Here is a 15,176-nt window from a genome sequence, read left to right as displayed (position 1 = left end):
TTATTATATTAAATATAATTTTAAAACTTTATATTTTGGGTTGGGTAAGTTTTTTAAAGTTTTAGGTAATGAGTTTAATTGTTATTGGGTTAGTGATTTATTATAAATATAAATATATATTATTATTATTTAACATATATAATTAATATAATTTTTATAACATAATATATATTGGTTCACGAATCAACCAATCTAACCTCTTGTTTTAAACCGATACCACGAATAATTTTCGATTCGATCGATCTAGTCTAAAAACCATAACAACAAGAGAGTAAGGAGTTTAAGAAATTTTAGTTATGTTACATTAGAGAATTGAAATTGAAAAGTTGGATTCAGATTTCATTTGCTATATAAATTGTAAGAATGAAATAATTATATTATGAATTAATTGAGTTTCAATGTAATATATATTTGAGAAGCATAATACGCATGAATTTATTAAGTAAAAACATCTGATACACTATCATTGTATAATGAAATGTCACAGTTATTAAGTAAAATAAAATGGCAAACTATAGAATTAGTCAACTTACTATGGGTATGTTTCTGTTTTGATTATCAAACTATAAAAATTTTAAATTTGTTATTAACGTTTTAGATCGTTTCTATTTTAGTCACTCTCTATTAAATGATTAACGAAAGTAATGATGTGACTTTTTTTATAAACACATATAATATTATTTCTATGTATTTATATAAACACATATAAACATGGAAAAGGGCCACCTACCCCTCCTAATCTGACTTCCAATCGTGCATCTCTTTCATCTCCAATTCATACCATCCATTCGAGGGGATGGAAATTGAATAAGTTTGCCTCTTTTAATTTTAAGTTCTCTTTTTTAAAGAGCAGAGAGATGTGTTGAAAATAATAAGGGCAAATTAGAGAGAAATTTCAAAAAATTTGTATTTGAAACCTCTAAACTATGTTTAAAACCTAGAAATTTACAGACAAATAGGTTAATCAAAAGTCAAAAGAAACCTATAAATCTTAATAAATTTATATGAAAAAACTCAAAACACAGAACTCAAAAATTCACGAATTTTGTAATTTAATAAACTTCCTTTTTATTGTGCTAATCTCATTCTCAATAGAGAAATCCAATTTTTGTATGAAAAACAAAAAAAACAAATAAAAAAGCTTTATAAGCCTTTTTCAAATCATCACCTTTTGCATTCTTGGCAACTTGAAAAATCTTGTAATAATTTGCACACATTCTAAACAAAAAATTTATTGTCTAATTTGTTTGTAATTTTATTTAGAAAAGATGTAAATTTTCTAAATTTTGATTTTTTAACTTGATCTTTAGATTTATTTTTAATTTTGTAATATTTGAAAAATTAGATACATATATATTTTATAAATTTTAATTTCTTTTATAATTTATTTTAAATTAAATATTTTTATAATATTTATAAAAAATAGACTACGACATTATCAATGCCACGTGTCATAACCTAAGAGTTCATGAGTCCCATATTTATCATTATTATATAAAGGTACCAAAACCCTTGACGGAATGAAAATTCGGGTACCAATTTAAGAAAAAAAATGATAAGTACCAACTTGAGAGAATATGTCAAGTTGAGGGGACTAAATGCATACTTGAGCCTTATAATTATAATCAAATATAAACACATAATTTTATTTATATAAATATATAATTATTATATTTTATACTTTTTCATAATATATAGAGTAAAATATACAAACGGTTACCCAACTATGTTCGTGTTATTATTTAGATTACCTAACTTTAAAAAATTTCAATTTAGGCACTAACGTTTGTATTCATTCATGTTTTGGTCACTCGTAATTAAATTGATAACGAAAATACTGATGTGAGTTTTCTCTAACTGGTATAATAACATATTTAGTCTTTAATACTTACATGTTCTATTAATTTGACCCTAATTCTAAATAAATCAATAAATTTAACCCTTCACGTTTACAAATTCTATCAATTTGGTTACTAGATAGCCTTTAAAAATATCAAATCAAACTAAAAACTTGAATGAGCTTTAATTGAGCAAATGAATTGAGAAAACAGATCAAATATGTTAGTTGACACCATAGGCAAGCAAGCAGACATATTCTCGAGGTTAAAGATCAAATATGATCAACTTTAGGGGCTCAAATAATTCTAGCTCACCAAACCAAGAGATGATGTTATAGTAGGGCGAGAAGCATAGCAATTTGCTGCCCCATAAAGTAAAAAAAAGGCAAAAGAAACTAGTTTGTTGTTTAATAAAGATGTTCCAATTCTGTGAACTAAGAAAACAAAGACGAAGTGTGGTGGTCGTTGAATGATTTAATATTTTAATTCATTCATCAGCAGGGGGTTTTCAGCAAACCATCCCGCATGTCGGCCTAAGCGTCAGTCGATGACGCGCGACTATATATTATATATTATATTTGTTCAAGTGATCAAGACGCCGAAACTCTCTTAAAATGCTTAATCTATAATCCACATTTACAAACAACACTATCAATATTCTAAAAATGAATCTGGTCAAAGGCAGGGCTTGAAACAAAAAGATGCCATGAAATTTCCAAAGAATCCCAAACTTCAAAGGTGCATGAACACGAGTAAACATCACAAAAAATAACAATCACCTGTTAGTTTTGCCATTAGCCAACGACAGCAAAGGTACCAAAAACGACCCAAAAGTTACATCTTTTTCACATCCATCACATTATCAACATTTTCTATCAATTAAAAAATATATAACTACTAATTAGTTTGTATAAGGACAAGTAGTGGCCCGGCCTCTCCCTTTATTGAAAATTAATGTTTTAGACAACCTAAATTTTATAAATTTATGTTTGGACTGAGTGTTCATCTTTGAAAAACTCAAGCCCTCCAAAAGGGAAAACTTTTTGCATGATCTTTCCGTAGAAGATAATACTGGTTGGATATATGCATGCACATTAGAAATTCAGGATTCATGCACATACAATGAATATTTTGAAACTAGTAAGAAAAAGAAAGAAAAGGTAAAACAACAAATTTTATACTCAAAGGATAATAAGATTGCTTGAATTTCAACAGATTCATTTGACCATGTTCTCTTCCATCCCGTCTTACATGTTATTTTAATTTATGTTTTTTTTTTTTTTGGGGGATTTTGATAACCTAACTAGCTAAAAGATAAGTTGATTCATTTGTGAGAACAAATGTGCATGTCAGAATGATACGTGCAAAAAGGGTAAAAACCAAGACTAATCTTTATTCTCTTTATTACTATTAACAAATTAACAACTTAAATAACCACAACAAATTATCTTAAGAATCATTAAATTCTATACCTATAAAAGAGTGTGGCCGTAAATTGTTTGAAATACAATAAGAATACTTAGATGTAATCCCACTTTCCAAGTAGTCACTCAGTAATTCGGCTATGCTATGCTGAAAAATTGGAACAAGAAAACATTAAATTTATATTTATAAACATTAGTTAACGACAACCGAAATTTACAAATTCAATTATTCTCGTTTACGGTACGCCGACATGTGAGATTGATGCAAAGAATTCTTCTTACTCATCAATTACGTTAACCACAAATTCTCCAAATTTATATTTTAATTTATATGATCAAAAACTCTTTGAATTTATTTTAAATTATTGTTTTTAAATATCTTGTATATGTTATTTTTGTTCAATTCAGATATGATAAATGTCGTCAACAATCTCTTAATCTAATGATAAAAATATTATATTGTGAAGTATAAAAATATTACGATTAAACGTGCTTGAATTTATCTAATATTCTTAAATTTTAAAATTTGATCAATGATAAATTTATACATGTCCATAATTGTTATACTTGTAATTATGAATTTTTCCTTGTTAACGCGGTCTTAAATTGCTTTTAATCTTACCATTTTAAATCAAGTATGTATTAAATTATTTCATTAAATAGTACATGTTTGTTGCATTTTATTGTATGCATGAGTCATTAAGGAGTCGATGCACCACAATTGGCGTTGTGAGCTGCAGTTTATCCATCGGCAAAAGAACTTTGTATCTATTTGACCAATCACCTCGCGAGGTAGTTCCACTGTTGAAGCCGGACACTAAGGGCGTTGCTTTCCCTAAGATTGTCAATTATTCCTAAGTTTTAAGGCGGATGCTGTCTTTTGCAAAAGAAAAACAAAATAGTTCCATTAAATTATTTCTTATCTTATACTACATAGACCTTGGGATGTTTTACTTCATAAAATAATAATTATTATATTATAATAAATACAGATTAGTGATCCTAAAACTTAGCTTAAATACCCTCTATTATAGGTTATGATAATACTTCTTCTTTTCAATACAATATCTAAAATTATCTATAGTAATACACTTTAGTACACTCAAACTCAATTTTCTTATATTAATAATAATATTCATATCAATCGAATTAAAATTTAATTAGTATACCTTATTATTTAATTCAATAAAGTTGGCTATATAACCGGTAATGGAGTGTTTGGTTGGACTGAGAAAAGAAAAGAATAAACAAGTTTCTGAAGGTACATTGCATGTAGCAGAAAGCTGTCAGTTAATGTATCTGCAACAAAAACATGAATATTTAAAATAATAACAACATGGAAATTTCCCAACACAACATCTCTCTTCTTTTCTTCAAACCAAATAAATAGAATACTTCTGTTTTGTTTCATGTAATACAAAAAGCCCAGTTCTCGTTTTTCTTCTTTCTTTCCATCTTTTTCCCCCTAATTATTGGGGTTCCTGAGCTCATTGTTTTAAACAAGTTCTGATGCATTCAAGCTTTCAAGGGTTATACTTGGTCTGTTTATTAACGTCTTCCCTTGTTGAGTGTTCCGTTTTGGGATTAGAGGCTTCTCACAAAGGTGCCTTCTTTGAGGTTCAACCATGCCTGCTCTTGTTAATTACAGCGGTAAGCTATTCTTTTTTATTTGTTTTCTTCTTGTTTATAGTGGGTAAAAAGTTAGCTATGAATTTATTAGGTCTATTTATAATTCTGAGATTTGATTAAATTGTTTGAAGTTTATGCTTTATATGGAAACCACTTATTGTAGGTCCACTGGAATTTCAGGTGATGATGATTTTTTTATTAGGAAAAACTCCATAGAGTTGGGCAGATTGTGTTCAATCAGTTCCCAAGCGGATGTGTATTGGCCTCCTCATAAAAGAGTTCGTATTAGTGCCCCATTTCTCTTTCGGGAAACTGATTTTGAGCAGAACAAGCAACCATCAATCAATGACCTTCCCGGTGAATGTATTTTTGAGATCTTCAAGCGACTTCCTAGTGGCAGAGAAAGGAGCTTGTGTGCTTGCGTCTCAAAGAGGTGGCTTAGGCTTCTGAGCAGCATTCGCAAGGGTGAATACAGGTCATCAAATGTCGTCAAGGAGAATATTGATTCGGTTTCTTATGCCATCGAGACAATCTCATCTAATGAAAATGGTGGGTATCTTACAAGGTGCTTGGAAGGGAAGAAAGCAACTGACGTGAGGCTTGCTGCAGTTGCTGTTGGAACCAGTGGTCGTGGTGGACTGGGAAAGCTTTCTATTCGTGGAAGCAACTCTTCTTGCGGAGTAACTAACTTTGGTCTATCTTCCATAGCCCGTGGTTGCCCTTCTCTCAAGTCACTTTCTTTGTGGAACGTCCCTCATGTTGGAGATGTAGGTCTGTATGAGATAGCTAAAGAATGCCATTTGTTGGAGAAGCTTGACCTTTGCCAGTGCCCTGCAGTTTCAAGCAAGGGTCTGATTGCGATTGCAGAGAACTGTCTTAATTTGACCGCTTTAAGAATTGAATCTTGTCCAAAGATTGGTAATGAGAGCCTCCAAGCTGTCGGAAAGCTTTGCCCCAAGCTGCAGTCCATCTCTATCAAGGACTGTCCACTTGTAGGAGATCATGGAGTTTCAAGCCTGTTTTCATTAGCATCCTCTGTTCTTTCAAAGGTCAAGCTTGAGGGATTAAAAATCTCAGATTTTTCTCTTTCTGTGATAGGATACTACGGCAAGTCTGTGACAAATCTAATGCTCAGTGGTTTAGGAAATGTGAGCGAGAAAGGATTTTGGGTCATGGGTAACGCTCAGGGTTTGCAAAAGTTGGTATCTTTGATGATTACTTCATGCCGGGGGCTAACAGATGTTAGTCTTGAAGCCATGGGAAAAGGATGTGCAAACCTGAAGCAGATGTGCCTTCGCAGTTGTAGATTTGTCTCGGATGATGGCTTGCTGGCTTTCTCCAAGGCCCAAGGTTCTCTTGAGTGCCTGCAATTGGAGGAGTGCAACAAGGTCACACAATCTGGGATTATTGGTTTCCTCTCAAACTGTGGATTAAAATCTCTTGCTCTAGTAAAGTGTATGGGAATTAGGGATATATCCTTGGATACTCCTTTGTCCTCCCCTTGCAATTCACTTAAATCCTTGTCCGTAAAGAACTGCCCCGGGTTTGGGACTGCCAGCCTGGCTATGGTGGGCAATTTGTGCCCTCAGCTTCAACATGTAGATCTGAGTGGACTTTATGGCATCACAGATGCAGGTCTCTTGCCTCTTCTGGAGAGTTGCAAGGAAGGACTTGCAAAGGTGAACTTGAGCGGCTGCTTAAATTTGACAGATGAGGTAGTTTTGGCCTTGACCAGGTTACATGGTGGAACCGTTGAATTGCTCAATCTTGATGGTTGCCGCAGGATTACTGATGCAAGTTTGGTGGCAGTTGCAGACAATTGTGTTTTCCTCAATGATTTGGATGTCTCCAGGTGTGCAATCTCCGATTCCGGTGTTGCTGCCTTATCTCATGCAGAGCAACTCAATTTGCAAGTCGTTTCGTTTTCAGGCTGTTTGGGAGTTTCAAACAAAAGCATGCCTTTCCTAAAACAATTGGGCAAGACCCTGGTGGGATTGAATCTCCAGCACTGCAATTCAATCAGTGCTCGAACTGTTGAGCTGCTTGTAGAGTGCTTGTGGAGATGTGACATCCTTTTCTAATCAAAGAGGGCTGTTGAGCCCAGAGCCAGATCCAAACAACTACATTATATGTCGTAAAGGATGAGAGAAATATCAAACTCCTAAATTCCGCACACAAGTTTTTGGTCCAGCAAAGCGATCATGCTGGTAGCTCTATGATTTGGTGTTTTCCTGGGGACTTTGGCTGTTTTGCAGATGGCCGATCCATCACCTTTTTTTTCTTTTTTTTTGCAGGGTTTCTCAGCCTGTTATATCTATGAAGCCCCCAATTACCTGAGGCAGTTTCATAGCCATGGGTCCTGGAGAGTTCTGTCATCAAGTCATGGGTTTAAGTTTCCTCTCATGATCATCGTAGCTCTTCATCCCAACTTGGTGTTTTAGCTTTTATAATACATTTTCGTCGAAATGCTTTCTTTCATTTCTGGTCCTATGAAAACTGGTATTTGGATCTGTCCATCTTAGATTTTAATAATCTTTTTCAAAGGTCTGCCGGTGTTTGAAACTCCTGCAGGGGTGATTCTGTGTGTCTTTTTATCGGTATCACCGTAGTGGTTGCTTTGGGCATTTCGGTTCAAATCCTAGTCTTCGTGTAGCCTTTTTCCTTGTAAATGATATGAATTGTACGACTGCAACTACACTGTTATCATCAATGAAACTTTCTATACTTTTTTCTTTATACTTATATCTTATTGATTGTAGAACCATGGTGTTGAACGTTTGGCTTTAGTAACTCCTTGTTTAATTATTGTAACTAGCATCACCGATTTAACATTGGGATTTTTTTTGGCGAAAACACTTGGCATGATTTTTCTATGTCCAAATCCTTTTAATAATAGGAATTTAGAAGGGAGAGCGATTCACTGATGGATAACAGTAGTGCGGATTGCTGCAAATTTTGTGATGGCTTATATGACTAAAAAAATCAATGAACCCTCTCAATTTAAATCCGCATAATTGAGTTTTTGTCATTAATCAAAATAGAAAAGAGAAAAGAGAAAAGAGTTTTTGCCATTAATCAAAAGAGAAAAGAGAAAATATACTATAAAATTATTATTCCACGTTATTCTATCCTTTTTCTAATAGGAAAATGACAAATCAGATTTTTCATCTTGATTTTCAGCCTTTTCCTCTTAAAAAAATTCAAATTTAATGGATAACGTGGATCACAGTTTCATACAATCTCTTTTTTTTTTTAAAATCAATAAATTAATTAAGCCCCTTAGTTAACAATTTTCATCTTTTGTTACGATAACTTAATATAAATTAACAGACCAATTAGACAGTAACAAGTAAGAGTCTCGGGATTAACCTTTCATTTTCCTCATAAAAACATTAAAAAATATAAAATTTATAAATATCATAATAACTTATAAAATAATTCTAAAATCATAAAGATTTTATATTTTTAAAAATTATAAAACTTATAAAAAAACTAATAAATTATAAACAAATGTATAAAAATGTATAAAAATATATATGAATTATAAAAAAATCAGTTCCTAACTTTGAAAATTAAACCTTAAAATTAGAATAAATATGTGGCATCAAATTAATCCTCTACGTAGTAGACAATTTTACAGCATGACCCTCATGTTGTTGGGAAGCTTAGCTGGAAAGAAATTGCTTCCTTTTAACCTATTTGCGAGTCAATGATTTTGCATCACAACCGTTGAAAAAGGATCAGTAAGTCATTGTTCTACAAAGCTAGGACTTCTAAGACCCTGCATCGGTTTTCAAATGATGCTTTCTAGTTTAGCACAAAAATTCTTGTAGAACTACCAAAAGGAAACATAATAGTATATCAATAACTGTTGAGAGACATTACTTGAAAATTTACTCAAGTATCTAACAAGATACAACAACGTGCTAGTGTTGCGGACTGACACTTTAGCTTCGTGTGGCCTTAAGCTCAGTTCCAACAACAACAAGTCTAAGTCATCCTTTGATTTTTGCTTAACTTAGACAAGCACAAAAAAGGGAATTTAGATAGCACAAGAGAATATGGGAGAATGTGGAAGTGTTATTATTAACTCTTAAAGCTAACTTGTGCACAACTGAGGGATGGGAGCCTTTACTTATATAGCTAAACTCTTTTTAATCCGAAGGTTACAAATAATCTCTGATTTAAATTGTGTTCTAAAATATATCCATCTAACCCTATTAAATGGTATAAATGTGTTTTTTGAATGTATTAATACACAATCTCACGACATTGGCAATCAAGGAAGCATCTTATTACCCCATGACAGTATATAGTTACCTTTCTTTACTTTCATTTCTCTTAGTTATTGCAATTGTGACCAGGGATAACGCGAAATTAATTAAGTGAAAAGAGATTAAATTGAAATTTTTTGAATTTATTAATTGTATCATTAGTTTTTTTTTATATTTTGTTTATTATTACAAAACTTTATTAAAAGGTAAATTTGGAATTTAGTCTAACAAAGTATACAATACATACTGCTACCTTAGCATTGACCAATATCTCAAATGTCATCAACCCTGATCAGGTTCCAAGTCCATTAGTATCTTATTAAGAAGTTACCATTTTGTGAATACAATAGCAGTTGGAGGAGCTCTCATCTAATCAATGGTGCTCTTAAACATTGCATTGGATGCTTTCCTATTATAGTATTATTTTTAAACTTTTTAGGTATGTTCATGTATTAAACCCTTAAGTGGGTTGCTGGGTGTGAGTCTTGACATATGGTCTTCTTTATTCTCAAAAAGATGTAGTTGTCCCTCTCCTTTGAAATGCACTTAAAAGTAATTAAGGATTATATTTCTCAAGTGCCATGTTTACTATATCCAGGGTAGTGGTGGATCCATTGAGGTTTCTTATTCAATCAAAGAAAAAAGGGTGCAAAAGTATTTCTTAAGTTTGAGAAAAGAACAGTTGGAGACCACATTCCCACTTCACCAGCTGTTTTTGCATGATGCCCTATTTGCCTCCCTCTTTATTTTCATGAATCTAATCATATTGTTCACCATTAACCCAAAAAACATATAAAAAGTAGTTTCAGAATAATTATACGTAAAAATTCAGTCAAACATTTGAATGCATAATATATATATATATCGAAAACCTAGCGTTTTCACCATGTAGCTTTAGTAGTGCTTTTTGTTAGAGATTCTGAGGATGTTGAACTGAGCTGAGATGAAGTAGCAAAGGGTGGTCCTATTTCTACTTTTCACGTAGGCAATGGCTTTTGACCTTTCTTAGATATTTACTTTTCAAACCAAAATTTAAAAATTAAACAAAAACAAAGTAGCAGTAGCAGTAGCTTTCTTTCTTTATTTATTTAAAGCAGAACTTGAAGTGGCCTGGGTTTTACAGAATCAGAATCATATTTACTACCAACTTTATGGCTTATTTTGATGAAGTTAGCAACAAAACAATGATGGCAGGTTAAAATTAGAGGCATTCCCACACCCTGCATTTACTTCAACTTTTTTAAATAACCTTACTGATCAACCTATGTCCCGTTTCATTATTGTGATTTAATTTTAGTCGACTTTGATTCACAAACATGAAATCCCATATTAAATTAAATTTTCTTTTAGAAAAAACATTAGCAACTATGAAAATTTAAATTAAATTAATAAATATAAAAAATAGGAACATATTAAATTAAATTGTTATATAAGTATAGAAAAAAAATACTAACTTCCTTTTAAATACGTGACTGTTTAATTGCTAATTTTATGAAATTGCTATATATAATGTGTGCTAGATTACTTTATACCCACTAAATGGCTAAAAGTAAAATCCTATATTTTACGCTTATTCTATTAAAGGAAAATATGGGTGACCAAAATCTTATGTTTTACGGAAACAAAACAAATGTGAGTATACATTTTTCTTTTATATTAAAATTTTAAATCATCAATTTTTCTCAAAATTTGAAATCATCCCTACTTTTTGCTTTTATTCAAATGCTAGTATAATCAGTATCAAAAATAGTGCTCTATACGTTAATATATTTAGAATTTAGTTTATCTATTTATATTTAAGGAATTTAAATTAATTTTAATATATTTACAACTGAAACTCAATTTTGAAATTTAAAACATAGAGGATTAAATTCTAAATGTACAAAGAGTATAAAAATTTGAAGCATATTTTAACCTTTTAAGATGCAATTTTCTTAAATAAATACTTAAAGTTTCTTAATATATAAGATATTAAAAGATATAAATATTCTCATATTTTATTTAAAAGATTAAGTGTTTACAAGTACAAATATAATATAATCACAATTATAAACACATGGCTAAGTAAATGCAATGTAAAATTAATTTAATACAAAGCACAAATAGACTAAGAATTGGAATATAACCATACAAAACCCACCCATATCAACTACATATGGCAAGATTAGAAATTCGCACATCTAAAACCTTAGCCTTTATTAACAAAGTTAAATTTTCATTAAAATATCGATATCAATTAACTCAATATATATAACTACATAAATATTACTGTATGAAAATGTGCAAAATTTGGTGTACGTGACACCCTTGAATTTCGCTTTCCCTATGGTAAAATAGAATGGAAATCAGGTGGAATTAGGTATGCTATGTAGGCTAACTCCATCATCCCCTACAGCTTACGTCCCAACAACAACCCTAAGAAAACCAGTTACAAGTTATTATGGTGCCCAATGAGGAGCTGTAAGATGAAATAAATGACTATTATCAGCAAAATGATGAGGAACTTCTAAATCACTACCAATGTTTCAGATGTTATAAATTTTTATGAAAATTTATTTGGTGCACCGTGAGTCAAGTTAGAAAAGATTTCATAAACAAAGATAAAATGTTATAATGTATATTGAGGGAATATTTAAAAAATAAAAATAAATTAAAATAGATGTGTATTATATACTAAACTCTACCTTTATAAAATTATTAAAATTTGTAAAATTACAAACCAAATGGATTTAAAAAAAAAACTGTGTATAAATTATAATAAGTTTAATGATTTTAAAATTTTAAAAATTTATAAAAATTCAAATGGATTTTAAATAAAAGCTTTTATTTAACCAAATGGACTTTATAAAATTTATAGTAACTCGTTTTATAAAATTTTATGGTTTTAATTTAATTTTAATATTTTTAATAGTTTTAAAATAAATTTAGATAAATAATTGTCCAAATACAAATAAACATAAACAACTATTTATCTAGATTCATTAAATACTTATTTTTAAAATAATACTTATATTTTGAATATTTTATATTTACTGACATAACTCTACCGGCCAGATAACGTTAATTCCCGCCGATCATGAGAGGTTTCCTGTTCTGAGAAAAGTAGACACTTTTAAAACATAAAATCAAAGCTTTAGTTTTTTTAATCGGACAACTAATTTGGAAGTCAACGAAAGTATGTTTTTTTGGGGGGAAAAAATAGAAATTTTAGAGAATATTTTTCAAGCAGAAAAGTAATAAATTAACCAATTGTTCACTCAATTTTGGGCATTATCATTTTAGTCAATTTTTTTTTTTTTACAATCTTGTCATCAATTTTAGGGTATTTTTATTTTAATCACTCAAGTGTTAAATCTTTAACGGTGATTAAACTATATATGCCAAATAATGCTCATATCATGCTTACACTTTTATTTTGGTCATCCAAAAAATATATACTTTTTAAGTATTGATTGAGGTAAAAAATCAATAAGAATTAAAGTGAAAAACGATATAAACTAAAATAATACATTAAAAATTGTTATATTGTACTTGTTTACCCTATTGTCAAAAGTTTTTTATTTTTATTTTAAATTTTAAAAATCAAAATCAATTAAATTTGTTGAAATTCTTTCATCCCTTAATAGTGTTAGTCGATTTGTTACTATAATATTAAAATTAATTGTAATAAATAATTTAATATCCTTCTAAATTTAAAATTGTATTTTATACTTTCAAATTAAAATCAAATCAAATAACTCATCTTAAATATTTTTAAAAATATCAATAAACCCAAAATGATATTCGAAGCACATTGATATAAATACATTCTAATCATAATATTTAATAATTGAAAGAATATTTTAAAATTTTATTTTAGGTTTCCAAATTATCCTTACTGAAATCAACTCAAGTAAATATTTAATAATTGTCTATAAAATTTAAAATTCTTTTAATTTTATAATCTTGAATCTTCATAAGCTAAAAGCAAATAAAATTCTTACAATTAATTTAATTAATTAATTTTATTTTCATTCTAAACAAAACTCATAATTATTTTCATCACTTCTTTACCAAATGAAGATCAAGCAACTAATTTAATTAATTGAAAAGATTTTTTCTTTGCTGTTACTTAGCATGGAAGATTCGAGATTATATAATCAAAAGAAATTTAAGTTTCGTAGATGTACAGGCCAATTTGAGGCCCAAAATCCAATACCCATTACAAACTAGACCCATACCCCCACTACAACAAGCCCCATACCCCCACTACCACAAGCCCCATACCGCCACAGTCCTCGTACGCCACACCTCGTGCGCATGCTCGGCATGTTCTGTACCTGCAAGAAGAAAATAAAACAACAGCAGCAACAGAGCAGTAGCCAATAGAAGAAACAATACTTTTGTATTATTCTTTGGAACGTTCGGCTATAAAAGGCCATTCAAACTGATGTAAAAGGGTTGGAAAATTTTTTTCTATCGAATATACTAAAGATCCATTCAAATTCTGAGAAAATCTTGCTTCTATTAGTACTTAATACAATAATATCACCAGATCAGACAAGAATACACTAGAAATTGAGGAATCAAAAGGGCAAAGAAAAATCTAAGGTAAATTTTTTTTTTTCATTTTAGCTACTGTTTCGTTTCTACATACATAAATATTTAAAAATATTAAAATATATATATATATATAAATAACAAAATAAAAAATAGAATTTTTACCTTTCGCGGTGTCCGATCACACCTATAAAAAAGATCGGTGGCGACTCCCGGTTTATTTTAAATCAAATTTCAATTTCCAAGTTTTTAATCGCCACAATTAACGACCCCAAACCAAAATTTTTACGTCGCTACAGCTGGCGACTCCGCTGGGGACCATAGCCTTGCGAGTCGAGTCGAATTAAACACGTTTTGTCAAAATTTTCAAATTTCTTTGTTCAAAGTAAATATTTGGTCGTGATCCGAAAATCTCGTTTTCAAAATTCATGCATTTGTATCATGTCGTAAATGTTTCTTCTAACTTGCTTATTTGGTTGTTTTTTAGTTTTCGATTTTTATGGTTTTAATTTTGGTTTGGTTTCTTTAAGTAAAAGCGTAAAAGTTTATGAGTTTTTCCCACACACCGTGCACTTGCATTTTCGCATAACATGAGCTCTTTACCCGGCCCCGTCCGTTTAAGTGAAAGTAAACTTCACGCCTTCGTGAGTTAACTCGTCCCTCCGCATGAGCTAGTGAATACTTTGGGTTACATATGACTTATGCTTTCGTGAGTTAACTTGTCCTCCGCATAGGCATAAGTAAATGTAATCCTCGAATTGAACTCGTGAGCTGTGATGGGTTATGACCGAGGCTTCGTGCTAATCTTAGCGAGATGATAGTACGAGCAATTCGAGTACTGTCTAGAACCGAGGCGCATATAATGAACCATACGAGCTATCCAATTAGAGCCATGCAGAACCTCTCATGCGCTTATAGTCGCCAAAATAAGTACACGGGAAAATGCCTTTTGCCTTTCATTTACCTTGTTTATGCAAAATAATTGGATTGGGTAGTTTAGTTTGTTCTTCAAATTATATTTGTTGTGTTTACTAACCAAGTTTGTTTGTTTTTATTTTACTTTCATCATGCATCATAGGCATCATATTAGGAAGGTGTTGATTAAAGGTTGGTTGCCAAAAACGGGTTTCGATGGAGGTGTCAATTACACAAATAACCAAGAAGAATGTCGTGGTTGGATGGTCTCTAAAAACTCGAGAGAAAGCGGGGATAGTCTAGTGGAAGGTGTGTTGCCAATTTGCCCGAACATATAAGCTGTAAATGTTCGCCAAAATAACTTTGAGGATTTGGTTGAATTTGGAATCGGTGGGATTCGGACACTAGAGACATTTTCTTTGAGAGGTATGGAGATATAGCTCAATGATCACCATCCGTGTAGAGCGAACAATTGATTCAAGCCATGGTTCGGTTTCGGGATCCAACTTATCGGTGTTTCACCTTCAATCAAGAAGACATGACTCAACCATAGAAGA

General features: G+C 31.0%; 1 protein-coding gene across 2 annotated transcripts; it reads left to right on the top strand.

The window, feature by feature from the left end:
* Nucleotides 1–4,486: 4,486 nt before the first annotated feature.
* LOC108472111 (EIN3-binding F-box protein 1-like) lies at nucleotides 4,487–7,627 on the top strand. 2 transcript variants are annotated; one of them, XR_001869525.2, is made up of 3 exons: nucleotides 4,493–4,912; nucleotides 5,072–7,098; nucleotides 7,186–7,627. XR_001869525.2 is itself a non-coding variant. In XM_017773629.2 (2 exons), the coding sequence occupies exons 1-2, from the start codon at nucleotides 4,888–4,890 to the stop codon at nucleotides 6,970–6,972; spliced, it is 1,926 nt and encodes a 641-aa protein (XP_017629118.1). In that variant the 5' UTR covers nucleotides 4,487–4,887; the 3' UTR covers nucleotides 6,973–7,627. The 2 variants fall into 2 exon arrangements, 1 of the variants encoding a protein (XP_017629118.1); XM_017773629.2 differs by having other exon boundaries at nucleotides 4,487–4,912; nucleotides 5,072–7,627.
* The last annotated feature ends 7,549 nt before the right edge of the window (nucleotides 7,628–15,176 follow it).

Source organism: Gossypium arboreum, chromosome 7 (genome assembly GCF_025698485.1).
Source record: "Gossypium arboreum isolate Shixiya-1 chromosome 7, ASM2569848v2, whole genome shotgun sequence".
In the NCBI taxonomy this organism is placed as follows: domain Eukaryota; kingdom Viridiplantae; phylum Streptophyta; class Magnoliopsida; order Malvales; family Malvaceae; genus Gossypium; species Gossypium arboreum.
The sequence above is the reverse complement of the archived record's forward strand: the minus strand, read 5'-3'. Positions and strand labels throughout refer to the sequence as shown.